At 35.1% G+C, this 15,362-nt stretch overlaps 2 protein-coding genes across 2 annotated transcripts; both read right to left on the bottom strand.

Annotated features, from left to right (window-relative positions):
- Nucleotides 1-4,622: 4,622 nt before the first annotated feature.
- Nucleotides 4,623-8,999, bottom strand: LOC142529735 (cysteine desulfurase 1, chloroplastic). Its single transcript, XM_075635351.1, has 10 exons — nucleotides 8,765-8,999; nucleotides 8,542-8,675; nucleotides 8,282-8,441; nucleotides 7,867-8,053; nucleotides 6,761-6,906; nucleotides 6,586-6,658; nucleotides 6,375-6,438; nucleotides 5,593-5,692; nucleotides 5,204-5,362; nucleotides 4,623-4,985 (listed from the first exon to the last, which is right to left on the bottom strand). The coding sequence occupies exons 1-10, from the start codon at nucleotides 8,948-8,950 to the stop codon at nucleotides 4,815-4,817; spliced, it is 1,380 nt and encodes a 459-aa protein (XP_075491466.1). The 5' UTR covers nucleotides 8,951-8,999; the 3' UTR covers nucleotides 4,623-4,814.
- Nucleotides 9,000-9,686: 687 nt separating this feature from the next.
- LOC142529311 (phosphoserine phosphatase, chloroplastic-like) lies at nucleotides 9,687-11,586 on the bottom strand. Its single transcript, XM_075634816.1, has 4 exons — nucleotides 11,460-11,586; nucleotides 10,853-11,056; nucleotides 10,402-10,534; nucleotides 9,687-10,276 (listed from the first exon to the last, which is right to left on the bottom strand). The coding sequence occupies exons 2-4, from the start codon at nucleotides 10,884-10,886 to the stop codon at nucleotides 10,198-10,200; spliced, it is 246 nt and encodes an 81-aa protein (XP_075490931.1). The 5' UTR covers nucleotides 10,887-11,056; nucleotides 11,460-11,586; the 3' UTR covers nucleotides 9,687-10,197.
- Nucleotides 11,587-15,362: the final 3,776 nt, after the last annotated feature.

Below are 15,362 nucleotides of genomic sequence, written 5' to 3'. Positions count from 1 at the left end.
CGGCACCTTGTGATCTCTGAGTATCCCTCTGTGGGCAGACTTTAGCAAAGTGTCCCTGCTGTCTGCAGATACGGCAACTGCCGAACACTCCTCGACACTGCTCTGTGGAATGCTTCCCTTCACAAGTGTTGCAATAAGGCCCTGTATAGCTCTGGCTCTGTCGAGGACTCCCAGAGCCAGAAGAACTGCTTTCTGACTTCTTGAATTGCTTCCCTCTAGCTTTCAAGAAGTCCTTCTTTCCGCCACTACTGCTGCCACTTTCAAACCGAGGAGGTGGTTGCTGTGGTCTCGGCGCTGGAGCCACAAACGAAGCTCCCTTCTGTCTCATCAGACCGACTTCGGCTCCCTTGGCCCTGTTCAAGGCATCAGTAAAATTGTTTGGTCTCCCGGTATTCACCAAGGTAAAGATTTCAGGATTCAGGCCATTAATGAACTGATCAGCAACAGCTTTGTCATTTTCGGCCACATGTGGAGCAAATCGTAGCAATGCAGAGAACTTGGCCACATATTCTTCGATGTTCAGCTGACCCTGTCTCAAGTTTGCAAATTCTGCTCCCTTATCCTTCCTGTACGACACTAGAAAGAATCTCTGATAAAATTCAATTCTAAAGACATTCCAGGTAATAGTCGTACATCGATGCTCCAAGGCCCGTTTTGTTGTGATCCACCAGTTCTTTGCCACATCATGCAACTGGTGCCCTATCAGTTTCACTCTCCGCTCATCGGTGTAATCCAAGGATTCGAACAGCATCTCAATATCGTCCAGCCAACTCTCACAATCCACTGCTATCTCAGTACCTTTCAGTGTAGGTGGATGGAATGACTGAAATCTCTTCAGCAATGTCTCCATCGATGTTGCTGTCACATCCATTGGAGGATTCGAAGTGCTACCCTGTTCTGGTACTCTTCGAGGAGGCATATCTGATTATCAAAAGGGTTAGAAACCAAATACCACAAATCTGTTTCAGTCCTCCTCCGGATCATCTTACTGCTGATAAAGAATCGGCTCTGATCCATTCTCAATAACACATGTTTTCAAATCAAGTCAGATAAACATGCATTATAAAGCAGTAGAACATGCTAGCACTCAAAAGCAGGAAAGAAAACTCAATATACCCCGCTCACTAGCTCCTATCTCAGTCTAAAGGATCTATCGCTCTGATACTACCTGTTATGGGGACCCGGACGCTAATCATACTCTTATTCATCATTAGGACAATTTAATCAATTAAAATAAACAGGGTCTAAATTTTTTTTTTTAAAATGCGGAACGTAATGGAAATCATACTAGTATACATATCAGTATAAAATAAGGTACAAGTCCTGTACAGCATACATTCAATACAACTAAGGTTCAACAACTAACTATCAAGTGTTCAACCCTATCTACAGCAACATCAAAGTCCGTGGTCTCCACTCTAATCATGATCTCTCGTCATCTCCTCGACCCTGATCCTGTCCCACCTGTTGTCATGCACACATACAAAAACGACAACAGCCGGATAATTCCGGTGAGAATATAATCCCAGTATAAATCAACGGACATGCAATCATATCATCAATATAAAGCATGTAGCAGATATCAAATATATATCAAAATCTGAAACATAATTAATGTCAAACTATCAATCATACTCGTGACTCCACGACTCAGACTAGACTCAATCCTAGTCTAGGGATCCCGGTTTCCAGATGTTGGTATTCCTATATCGACCAATAGTAATAGAAGAAACTCCAATTCTATCCACGTCGATATAACCAAACATCCGGTGTCTTGACCTATCCGTCACAGAATGTGGCACTATCGCCAATACACTATCTTGTGACATCGTGCAATGTGCCCGTGGCGATCCCACCACTATCAGGCACTTCTGTCACAAGATCACTCGTCTAATACTCATCTAATACATGCTTCCTATAAATCAATAGAACAGCATATAAAATCAAATCAATGCATATAACAACAATAAGTATGTGATTTAGGGAAACCCAAGTATATCCTACTTGAGTCGATCTCCCAATACCACATTGACTTATACCTTTCGTTTGTAGTCCTGGTCTGAAACAATATCAGTTCTGAACTCAAGACTGTCTCTGTAAATCTGAAATGACATATCGAGAATAATAATATCAACATTCCATTCCCAATACAATACGAAATCTGATTAATCTGAATTTAATTCAAATCATCGGCATAACGGCACAATCTCAATATCCCCATAAATACCATATCAACAAATATCAATTACAAATCATAACCCATATCCGATACAATATGTAATCAATCAATAATCCAAATCTGTCCTGTTTTCAATCAATATAATCAGAAAATCATAACAACTCCATAATCAGTCTGTTCTTCAACCCGGTTTCGATTATATGATGTGTAATATTCCAAGAACACATAATAATGATCAAATAATAATTTCTCCAATATCATAATTTTAAATGATAATAAAACTCAATAAAACTTACGTCTAGTTGTAGCTGTCGATGAGAGGAGTACGGTACCGTGTTCGGATTAAAATTCTGATAGACGGATTTGGAATAATCAAAATTCTACGGGATGAAGAAGCTTTGAAAATTTTCCAGAGAATGCGCTCGGTTCTCGCTGAAGGTGCTAAGGAATTGACAAAAGTAATATCAAATTGCATGTGTGACAAGTGTCCCACTCCAATTTCCATATTTGCACTTTAGTCCCTCAACTTTTCACTATTTGCAATTTGGTCCTCACAACTCTTTTTAATTCAATTTCAATCCTAATTAATTACAAAAACCATGGAATCTAATTCAACATTCCAAAATTCATAAATTAAATAATCTCGGATTAAAATGATATAATCTTGGGCCTTACAGTTTTGTATTTTAAACTAAAGATTAAATGATGTTGTTATCTATTGATTTGATTTGTATTAGTGTAAGTTGTATTTCCTTGTTCACTAAATGAATATATTATTCATCATATACTTTCTTATATAAAACTACATGGTATTTAGATATGAACAGCTTGACACCCTCTTACAATGGGCAAGGAAGCACGCGTGACGGACCTCACATGGATTCCTTCGTCGCGGTGAAGCTTGTCTACAACATTTAATTTTTTTTTAATGCAAAAAAATATCTAACCAATATGACCGTTTTAAATTATTAAAATTAATAATAAAAATGTAAAAAAATTAAAATTAATAACAAAACATTTTTAAAATATACAAAAGAGTAAATTGGATGATTTGTCTGATGTAGATAGCCTTAAAAAAATAGAAAAATAATTAAAAAATTAAAAATAGGAAAAATAAAAAAATAAATTCCATAAAAATCTCCAACGGCTAATAATGGTTATATTCTTCAATCTCATATGAATTCACTTAATTATAGTTTCAGAAAATCAAATTTCTCCCACTTTCGTTCTAAAAACAATCCAATTTCTCTCGAATAATTAATAAAATTTCACTCACAATTTGTTTTTTATGGGCACAAGAGTTCTACTTTTTCATCATCACCATCATCGAATAATTAAATTTCCAATCTCATGATCAATTTTTATTCACGACAAGATGACAATCAAGCTATCGATTTTTGTAGCACTCCGCTTTTTTGCTTCAAATGGGAGAGTAAAGCAACAAATGTGGTTACAAAAAGAAAAAAAAGATCGAGAACGTATTGTTGGAGCTGAGAGATTATATAAATATCATCTCGTTGATAATCATGTCTACAACGAGAAATATTTTTAAGACGATTTCAAATAAAGAGATATTTATGTTTTAAATTTATTGAAGATTTGCTAACCAATGCACCTTACTCTGTCAAATGGAGGGACACAACCAATATGCTTGGGTTGTCATCACTTCAGAAGGTTACGACTGTAATCCAACTGTTTGCATATGATGTAGTGGGCGATGTTGTTGATGAATACTTGAGAATAGGTGCATCGACAGTATTGGAATGTTTGAAAACATTTTGCAGGGTGGTGTATAATATATTTTCTGAGCAGTATTTGAGGCAACCAACATATGAGGATGTACTCGGCTAACTATTGAAAATGCTCAAAGGGGATTTCCTGGAATGCTTGGAAGCATTGATTGTATGCATTGGGCTTAGAAAAATTGTTCAACGGCTTGAGCACGACAATATCAAAGTAGACACCAAAAAGAACCTTCAATCATACTGCGAGCAGTTGCATCGATAGATTTATGGATTTGACATGCATACTTCTACATACCAGGATGCAAAACAACATCAATGTGCTGGAGATGTCCAATTTGTTCTTAAACTTTGCAAAATGCGAAGCCCCTCCAGTGCGGTTTGATTCCCTCAGCCTCTCTCGCAAAAAGTATAAATTTTTGCACGATATCAAAAGAACGTGAAAAAAAAATGTTGAACGAACATTTGATGTATTCAAAACACGTCGATATAACGAGAGATTTATCTCGTATGTGAGATCCAATTGATTTAAATTATATAATAAAGACTTGCATCATTTTCGATAACATGATTGTGGAGAAAGAGGATATACTCGAAGTTCATGATTTCCCTGTTCCAGATGATGGTCACGAAATATAATAACAAGAAAATTCAAATTTAGCCATCTATTCGATTAACAATTAAAAAGAAACTAATGATAGTTTGCGAAGAAAAATAGAAATTAATTTATGTATTAAAAACAAAAATAAATGTTACAGACGAGGAACCGAGCTCTTCTATGTACTACATTACCAGAGTCATATTCACAGGATAAAAATCTAATAATGTTGTATTGCAAAGCCTCCCTCTTCCCTCTCTAAACCCCTTTTTGATCATCTCATTTATTTTGTTGCTTACTTGAAAGATGCAAAAAAGTTGATAGTATCAGTGAGAGCCCGAATAAAATCGTCCACATCCTCTTTAGTGTTGTAGAAATGGAGGCTCGCCCGTGCGCTTGCATTGACTCCCAAATAGCGATGAAGGGGCTGAGCACAATGGTGACCTGATCTAATAGCTACGCTATGCTGAAAAAAGAACATGGTAGGAATCATAATTTGTTACAAAAAGCCGAATGGAGATATTGGAAAGACGTGCTAAAGAAAACTGTGGAGTAGTGTATGTGATGGTTATGTGCACACTGCACAGTAGAGATTTTCTTTGACTTACAAATTGGTTCTGATTCTTGTTGCTGATGTTCAAAGAATCTGATATGATTTGCAAGAAAAGGATGCTGAATATGTACCTGTTGGTCAAGAAAAGTGGCAATATCTGTTGGGTGAACATCTTCCACGTTGAAAGAACAAAGTGCTGCTCTGTAATTGGATTTTGAAGGTGCTGGGCCATAGACACGAACATTGGGTACCGAATGTAAGCTATCATACAGATAGCCAGCAAGCTCTACCTGAAACAAAAAAAAAAGAACAAACAAACCTACCTCTGTAAGCGTAAATTACACTAGATGTTGATTATCCTATAAATTAGTTATCATTTTAAAACAAATTCATATTTCTTGGAGAGAACAAAATCGTCATAAAGGAATGAGATTGTATCCTTAAGTAGACATGAGCAAGGTTATCAAAACCAAAAAAGATTCATCCAAGTAAAATTTGTGACATTTTTATCATAACATACCTCATAATCATGAATGTTCTGCATTCCAATGCCAGATAAATAGTCAATTGCAGCTCCTAATCCAATGGCTTCGCCAATAGCAGGAGTCCCAGCCTCAAACCTGATTTCAATAGTAAAAAAATTATGAGAGAATAATACATCATTACGTACAGTGATCCAGAACAACATACAACCATACAGAAACTAGCTAAAATCATATATATCACTCAATCAACGGAATATTTCTGTACTGCTGATTCCCACATACCAAATAGTTGAGTTGGTTTGACTTTAAATACATTCTCGAACTATGATGGGTTTGCTGAATTTAAAAGTGGGTTCCTAAAAACATATGCTTTTCGACAAATCCAAGAGTGGCTTTTCAAATATGAGAAGTAGAATTGGAAACTAGTACCTATAAGAAACAAAGTCTCAATCAAAAATAAATTTAATGGTTAGCATCAGCTTTCCTTTCAACGTTAGAATGTATTTTATGTCAGGGCGATGGAACTTCAAACTAATTGCAGGAATCACAAATAAGATTTCTGATTACATTTGCCAAGCAACAAACAATAATTTTAGTTCCAATTAAAAATCAAATACACCCCCCACGGCAAATAACATCAGATAAATACATTTTTCAGATACAATCACGGTGTCCGGTAATCACCCAGGTTGATCTTCATTTTCAATTATGAAACAATATCGTACACTCATTTTCCAAAAGTAAACTGAATCCAATAATCTCTCTTTCCACTAACTTTTACAGCTAATTTAAGCCATTTTGAAAGTAAATCTCTAACCTGGACGGCGGTTCAGCGTACGTGGAGTGATCTAAATAAACATCTGAAATCATTTCACCACCACCTGAGAAGAGTGTCAATGATTTAGAGGGGCCAATATAAATTACTGAACAGCGAGTATTCTCACTTTTGCAATTGGAATAAGAACTTTAGAGATGCTCATATTAGGAAAAACAAGATTGTTGTGCGTGGTTAATCCTGAGAGGCTCACCTAAGAAAGGAGGCATGGCAGACAAGAGATCGCTTTTACCATACAAAAATCCAATGCCTGTAGGTCCACACATCTGAAGCACTTTTAATGCTTAACTTCGAATAATCACTGATATGTTTCGAAGAAAAATCCACTTGTGAAACTCAAGTGTTAACATGAAAAGAAAGGCCTTCACCTTATGAGAAGAAGCAACTAAAAAATCAGCATCAAGGCTCCTCACATCAACCACCATGTGCGGAACACTTTGACACGCGTCAACGAGAACTTTCGCTCCAACATCATGTGCCCAACTCACAACATGATCAATCGGAAGAACAGATGCTATGGGAGAAGAAAAGGAGAAAGAGGTGTAACTACAGTATACGTAAGGAATCAAAAGTTAGCTTCTTAACAGAACAAAAGTTCTTATTGTCAAGAATAAGGGTAAGTGAAATTCACAAATCAATTCTAACAAGAAAGCTGTAAAATCAATTTTCTTCTTTTGTTTCGAAGGAAACAAAATTTGCTAAATTAAATTGAAATAGCAGCACTCTCTAAACAACAGCAGAGACATGAATTTAGGTATTTACTAGAATTTTAGAGAATATGTAAAGTTGAAGGAAAGACTGTGTTTCAACATCAAAATAATTTCTTTGAAGATATGATATGAACCACAGAGAGAGCACAGAATTCAAAAAAATAACTTGCAAATACATATCCTTAGAAAATGACTTCACAAAGGCTTTATGGGGTTGTGATGAATGAAGATTATGCTATAGGTCTCAAGACTGCAAAATTGTCCCCATCGAAAAATCAAAGTGGCAGGAACGCCAGCTTATTCTTTACGTAAAATGATATTTTGAAATTTTGGGCCACACTGTTTTCTAGTGCCTGTTGAGTATAAGGCTATAGAGTGCTAGTTTCAGTGCAACAATTGCCATAGCTTATCTTCAACGTTTTACTTTCTGATGCAGACCCTCTCAACAGATTTAGGCCTTACTATGAAGAACCGCAATAACAAGCAGACTGAATAGAGCCTAATAACATTAAATGTCGCAAACCCACTGAAAATGAAAAAGGAAGTACATTACATCATTTGGACTCTAAAACACGAATTGGTCAACAAAGGAATGAAATGAACGTTTTCGCAAATAAAATAATACAAACAAACTTGAAAAAAACGAACCACAAACTCAGATTTTTGTTCGTAAAAAAGCAAGTTCTTTAGTTTAACTAAGATGTGCTTTCTGCAGACAGGCTACTCGGGTACTTGCATCATCATCACAAGAGATTTTTACTCACCTAGCACGTTTGAGACATGGTGGACTACGAGGAGCTTTGTCCTCCTAGAAAGCATTTCCCTTAGTTTCTCTACATCCGGAACTTCATCTTCTGTTAAACTCACAAATCTTAAAACTGCACCAGTCTTTTGAGCAACAAATTGCCAAGGTACAATAGCACTGTGATGTTCTGCAACTGTAAGTACAACCTGAAACAACAAATCAATCACCCTTTAGTAATGTAACATGAAACAAGAAGTAAAAACAGCATAGATTAAACACAAATACACAGATTAAAACGTAGTCTAAATAGAAAGAAATATTCATCCGAAGTATCAACTAATAGATACTCAATGTAGCCCTCCTACAATGCATGATTATGCACATAAATCTAAGATTTTCATTCAATCACCAATATCAAGGTTGACAGGTTATACCTCGTCCCCCTGCTTCAAATTCGCAAGGCCCCAAGTGTAAGCCACTAAATTTATGGCCTCCGTAGCATTTCTTGTAAACACAATCTCTCTACAATCACCAGCATTTAAAAAATTTGCTATCTTTGCCCTTGCTAATTCATATTCATCCGTAGCTTTTGCACTGCACATACACACAAAATATAACTTTAAAAAAGAAAAAAAAAACCACAAGAAACAGATTAACCAGCCGCAATAGCATCGTATTCCCAAAAGAACTTTACCTTAAATAATGAATTCCTCGATGAACATTCGAATTATAACCTTCATAATAGTTCTGCAAAGCCTTCAAGACATGCGTCGGCTTCTGCGACGTGGCGGCGTTGTCCAAATACACAAGCCTTTTCCCGTTCAACTCCTGCAAGTAAATCAATTCTCCAAAATCATATCACTTCATCAAATGAAGAAAAACAGACAAGAAAACGAAAATCACACAGCAGAACTTGCCTGGTGAAGAATGGGGAAATCGGGGCGGGTGCGTTGCCCGAGGGACCCGGGCCCGAGTTTTGGGTCAGTAGTAGCAGAGGAGACCGAAGCTAAGGGTACTGTGCGGAAGCTGCGGTTCGTACGATGTAGGCTAGGTTTCATTGTTCGAAGAGAAACTACGGCTTCCATCGTTATTACCATCGGCATTCACTTGACCGCAAACAAAGAAGCCACGGGCTGTGATTTGTTGACTGCCTGCCAGTATATTTTTATTTTATGCTCAAAATTCAATTTTTTAACATTTTTAAAAATATAAATGAATTAGAAAATTTTATTCGGATTGAACGGGCATAGGAGAGTTGAAGATAAAGCGAGTCGATTCTTGAGTTAATTCGAAAAATATATAATTTATATTTCAAACTTTTGAACTCGAGTAAAGTTTGAATTTTCTTTAACAAAATTCTAAGTCTAATGAACTTTTGTTCGATATCTCTAGGATTTTAATATTTTGTTGATATAATATAATTATTTTTAATAAATAATTTTTAGTCAAACCTTTATTTTCTAACAATTGTTTAGATAACTCGCAACATTCAAACTTAATCTCAATTTCGAACCAAATTGAATCAAAAAATATCTAATTGTTTGAGCTTCGAATCGAATTCAACAAGTCGAGTATCACTTTGTTTATTTGTGTGTGTGTGTATATATAACTCGAAATTTACCTTAATTATTTTGAAATTGTTAGTACGTAAATAAAATATAATTAATTTTAATTTGAAATCAACCATTAATAAAACCAAGCCCCCGACTCTTTATTTTCTCCCTTGAACATTAGATGGAGGGAGGGAAAAAGATAAATCATGTAAATTGACTCCTCAGATATTCTTTAAAATGTAAATACTAGTTTTTAGCATATTATGATGGTTGAAAGTAGGAGATATTGGCGTGCCAGTGGATCTTGCAATTGAAAAAATATGCAAAAATAACCCATACAAATCAAGTCGACACAAAATAACTTTTCAGTTGGTTCATCGTTCTTATTCAAGCACACATTTTTCGACTATAGTCAAACCCCGTCCCAACAAAAAATGATGAATTTACTTGTTGCGAGCTAGATCTGCAAGTTTTCCAGGGAGCTTCACGAGACAGTGGATTTCGGCTGAAAAATCAAGGAAAACATAGTGTGCAAGAAACTAGTCCAAACAGTTGATCAAGTCTTTGGAATTGAATACCAGCCAATCGGCCTTGGCAGCAACTGCCTGTCGAAGCTGAACTCCCCCGTAGCATACGAACAAGTCAGAGTACGAGCCTGGAGCAAGAGATACAAGAGAATCTAGTTGGCAAGATCCTATACCGTGACTTCAATAAGAACTCGATGTCGGCAGGAGGTTGATATGCAAGAGAGATCAGAATTTTTAACACAATCATATGATTTAGGCCAAGAACTTGAGTTACAGAGCGTGAGGGAGATAATTGATGACACCAACACTCAAAACATGTACGTTTTGAGTTACGGAGCCACTCACTGCCCTGGCAAAACCAAACTTAAACATACTCAAATTCCATAGATAGGGTAGGATAACAGAAAGGACGAGAAAGAAAAATGCAAGAAAAAATTTCAAAGAGAAACTGAAACACAAATAATGTCGTTTAACCTGGCTGTCCAATCAGCAACAGCCTTTACAGCTCTACAGAACTCGGCAAGCTCATCAATACCCTCATCCAAGCAAACAGTGCTGTCCACATCAAAGCATACAGCATTTGCAGCTCTCCATACCTCAAGGATTTCTTACAAAGAAAAGACCCATCCATAAGCAATAACATATGATAGGCATTCATCAGCATAAATCTTATGCCACCATGATCAATAATATGCAAGAGAAATGTATCAAAATACAACGCGAGTGAGCAACTCCCAATTCATGCTATAGATGCCAGCAAAGGTACTTACAATAGTTCTGGTCAGAGTTATCAAACTTTTTGGCAAAATATATATAACTAAAACACAATCTTGTATTCTTTTGTCACCATATTGAATAATTGTTGATCACATAATGTGCATGTTGCATGCTAAAAACAGAATTATAAACCAAATCAAAGTTGTACCTTTGGAGGGACCTGTGTTGTCGAAATGTTCCATCGTCGAGGCCTCTTGTGATTGAACAGAAGCCTGGTAGGGGTAATAAATACCCTCCTGGAAGCTCTTGGATTTAATGCCGGAAAAAATGTAGAATTTCGTCTCTGATCACTAAAAGAGTATGTCAGGTTCAATCTTATCTGAGCACTCGTCAAGCTCTCCATTGGAAGTACCTGCTCGTAAACCAGGTGTGCGTCATCATAGACATGGGAAGAACGTAACATAAAATGAATAAACAAAAAATCCAGAGAAGCATAGATGTCGGGTTCAACGGATACAATGATGATATGTGTGTTATCGTAATGCAGTGTGAATAAACTTGGATTACGCGTCGAAATACAAATCTGAACTCATGAAGCACAAACTTTTGTTCATTTTCATCATAATCGCTAATCAAGAAGCAATCATAAGATCATATAACCAGTTCAACCCACAAAGATTGCACAAAATCAAACGATTCGACGGCAACTGAGGCACCACATTTCCAAAAGAAACAAACGCAAAAGGGTGCTCTTACAAGAATGTAAGCGCAGAGACGATGATTGTAAAAACAAAAAAGTTTAAAAGAGAGAGTACCTCGGTTCCCTTCAGTTCGAAAAAGTGAAATTACAGGATTGCCAGATTTGGGAGATGGGGAGATGGATCTACCCACCGCATTTGAAAGCGAGGCCCACTCATGCACCCAATGCCAGATTCTTTTCTTGTTATATTGATTTTTTTTTTGCCGATAACTTATGATTTTATTTTATTTTTATTTATACGATTACGAGGTGGAGTAGTCCGAAATTTGCATGAATCGAGATAAGTTAGAAATGGAAATTCAATGAGTTCGAAAGCAAAATTTAAATTTAGTCGAGCTCGAGTAGTATAATATTCGAACCATATCAAAAATTGAGTAACGTTAAAATTAATATATTGTTTCAAGTAAAAGTGCATTTAGGATACCAAAAAGACTTATTCATGTTCAAACAAGTTTATCTATGTCATGTTTCGACTAGACTGCATGTACCTTTAGACAAAAACTTATGTGAAACGGTTTTACGGATCGTATTTTGTGAGATGGATCTCTTATTTGGGTTATCCATGAAAAAGTATTACTGTTTATTCTAAGGGTATTACTTTTTATTGTGAATATCGGTAGAGTTGACATATCTCACAAATAAAAATTCGTGAGATAGTCTCACAAGAGACATAGTCGTACCTTTAGTCATGTCACATGAGTTGCGGCTTTGATTGAATTGATAAATAAGTAGTTTTGCTAAAAAGTAATTTAGTTTAGGGTTTAATTTATTATAATAATAATAGTACAAGTAATACATGAAAATAAAGCTATTATTGAAATTTAATGTAAACTATATTGCATTTAAGTTTTTTTTATACTTGATTACAAGTCATTTACAATTACTAATTGTACAAAGCATTCAGCGAAATTTTTACATTAAACTCAATTAATATAATATTTTTATTAAAATATTCCCATTTTAAGATAATTATCAACTTAGGCTCCGTTTGATACGTGTGATAGGATAAGTAAATGAATAATAATTAGAGTGATTAAAAAATGAGATATATGAATTAATAGTATGTCGGGATAAATAATATGGTGTTTGGTATGATTTTAAAATGATGGATTAATTTTGTAAATTTTAATGTAATGACCAAAATGCCCAAATGTTAATTAAATATGTACTCTTAAAATATTTGGATAGATAATTAAATATTTATAATTATAATTTACATGTATTAAAATTAATTTAAATATATTTATTACAAATAAATTTGTAAATATGTATTTACTTTAATAATTAAAATAACAATAATATTTTGAATGTTAATGTTAAACAAAGTTTTAGTAATAATTATATTATTATTGTTTTTTCTTAAAATAATTATAAATATTCTTAAAATAATTTGATAGATAATTAAATATTTATAATTATAATTTACAATTATTAAAATTAATTTAAATCATTAAAAAAAATTAGAATTGAAAAAATATTTATTTTCATAAAAAAATTAATTAACAAGATTACAAATTAATAAAAATTTAATTTAGGCTAGCTTTTGCATTACAATTTATTTTCTTTAAAATGATTGAAAATAATAAAAATATATGAAATTAATTTATAAAAAAATATAATAAAAATTTAAATATTATATTAATTATTAAATTTTCATTTTATATTGAAGAAAACAATTCAAGGGTATTATAATCAATATACAATCTTAACATGATCACTATTCAAAAAATATTAATTATCACACCCTTTGAGAAGGGATATTTAATCACACAAACAACATGAATAATGTGGGCTTTCAATCATAATCAAGGGCCTGTAGATTAATAAAAAACGAACCAAAATAGCACAAAATTTAATCCCTTCTTAATAAAAAACGAACAAATATTTAATCCCTTCTTAATGTTTTTTGAAAAAGAAAATCAGAATACTATGAATTAAAGAAGTATTATAATTAATTGATATATTGTTCTAGGTCGATTCGCGATCTTAATGTACTAATCATAATTTATTTTTCAATTTTAATCTATATTCATCAGAATATTGACGTATAGTCGAAAAATAATAATATGATCACAAAATGAAGATATAGCACAAAATATTTGCGATTTGTAATTTTTTTTTAAAAAAATCAAATAAATGCACAAAGATTGTGAATGGACTAACAATACCAAGAATGAAAAACATACGAACTATAAAAACAAAAATATTATTTCCCCAAGCATGATAACATTCAAAGATTCTTAACACCATCTTTGGCAAAGAACCCCTCTATTTTCCTATTTAAAGTAAATGAGCAGTCTCTTTGTTCATGGCATTGAAGTTTCGACTCCGCCAGTGAGAAGAGTAAAAAATTAATGCCTTGTAATTAACCAACTAAAATATAATAAATCAATGAATAAAGTTCACCGGTGCATAAAATTGCCACATACTAAAACATAATTGATGAGATCCGTGTAAATATGGTGAGTTGGATCGGATAATCCACCGAATCTTGATATGAAGTTAATGAAGGAAAAATGAGTCGTAAGATATATCCCAAATCGAGATTATCTCCCCAGAATATAGCTGCAATGATGTCCTGAAAATAGGAAAACAAACACGTGAATGGGCGCCGGAGGGGTCCGACGTGACCACTACGATGCTTAAGTTGGCAGGTGAAGATGAAGAAAACCAGAGAAATAAATGTCAGTGATGTGTATATGTGTCAATCCGTTTAATGTAAAACAAACATGCTAGTTATAGGAAGGAAGATAATGATTTTTCCATGTTTTCAGTGCTTACTTACCACTTGTAACCACCTACTATCAAATTCCTGTCACGCCGATCTGTCATGCCCATCACGCCAAATCAGTATGATTATGTCAGGTACGCTTATCGAGATAAGATATCACTTGCTCTCGCACTCGAGTATGGTACTATTATTGAGGTAACCTGGGTAGAGAGTCATCACCCGGGAATTCATCCGAAAACTCGGGCTTCTGGTTGCTCGGGTAAATGACGTTTCGGGCACTCACCTACCCGGCTACTTATGAGCTCCTTCTACAAACTTATCACGATTTGGGCTATCCTTTTAATGTACCGGGTTATCCATGACCTGGGCTCTTCCGGAGGTATCACCACTCATTCCTTAAATAATCGGGCTAGAGTCTTACACGCTGTACTGATTAGTAAGGCTTGTACTTCTTCGGAAAGATAATCAATTTTTGTTATAAAAACATCGAGGCCTCATGGCTCCCGAACATGAGATAAGATGCCGGGGCCTCATGCCTCTCGGGCTTATAAGATTTTTGTCGTTTTGTATTCTCGGGTAGTAAAGCCGATGTCATGATGACGTGTGCCCTAGAATTTGAGCGGCCATAACGCTTTGAATTTCGAGGAAGGGAACAGTCTGAGACGCCTCGATTTTCGAGACTGTCTCTTCAAATCCCTGCACAATTTCCAAGATACATCTTGATCGCCCGATTTATCTTTGGGTCAACGGTTGAGATCACTCTCCTTCGCTTATATAAAACGATGAACCCTCCTCAATTTACATTATTTTTTTGTTTTTCGAATGGGAGATAATTCTTTCTCGTTATCTGCTCGGCTGAAAGCTCGTTTCCTTAATGATATTCCTTCTTGTCAGAAGGGATGGAAAATACGCTTCTTCTATATTCGCCTCCTGGCTCCCCTTTCTTGCTTGACCGGTTTCCTTCCTACTCTTCCTTCACAACCCCCTCTTCCTCGATCTCATAAGTTCGAGGAGCCTTACACCCGAAGCCAAGAGTTGGTAGAGGGGCAAAAGTTTTCTTCTTCCTTTTTGTTGACAGAGGAAAATCTAGTAGCTTATGAGTTGAGTGCATGGTCTGAGGACCCTATAGACAGGGTAATTGATGAATTGGCGGGCTCGAGCGCTCAGCCCAGTAACTTCTTCCCTTACATTTGCCTTCTATTCTTTCTGTCTGCTTTATTTTTGTCC

Source organism: Primulina tabacum, chromosome 16, assembly GCF_025594145.1.
Source record: "Primulina tabacum isolate GXHZ01 chromosome 16, ASM2559414v2, whole genome shotgun sequence".
NCBI lineage: Eukaryota > Viridiplantae > Streptophyta > Magnoliopsida > Lamiales > Gesneriaceae > Primulina > Primulina tabacum.
The sequence above is the reverse complement of the archived record's forward strand: the minus strand, read 5'-3'. Positions and strand labels throughout refer to the sequence as shown.

Coding starts and splice junctions, on each gene's coding strand:
- LOC142529735 (XM_075635351.1), bottom strand. CDS start 8,950: ATGCCGATGGTAATAACGATGGAAGCCGTAGTTTCTCTTCGAACAATG. Junction 5,363..5,592: donor AGAACATTCATGATTATGAG/GTATGTTATGAT, acceptor TTTTTGTTTCAG/GTAGAGCTTGCTGGCTATCT. Junction 4,986..5,203: donor CCACTTTTCTTGACCAACAG/GTACATATTCAG, acceptor TTCTTTTTTCAG/CATAGCGTAGCTATTAGATC.
- LOC142529311 (XM_075634816.1), bottom strand. CDS start 10,886: ATGGAACATTTCGACAACACAGGTCCCTCCAAAG. Junction 10,535..10,852: donor CAACACAGGTCCCTCCAAAG/GTACAACTTTGA, acceptor TTTCTTTGTAAG/AAATCCTTGAGGTATGGAGA. Junction 10,277..10,401: donor GTTGCTGATTGGACAGCCAG/GTTAAACGACAT, acceptor TGGTTTTGCCAG/GGCAGTGAGTGGCTCCGTAA.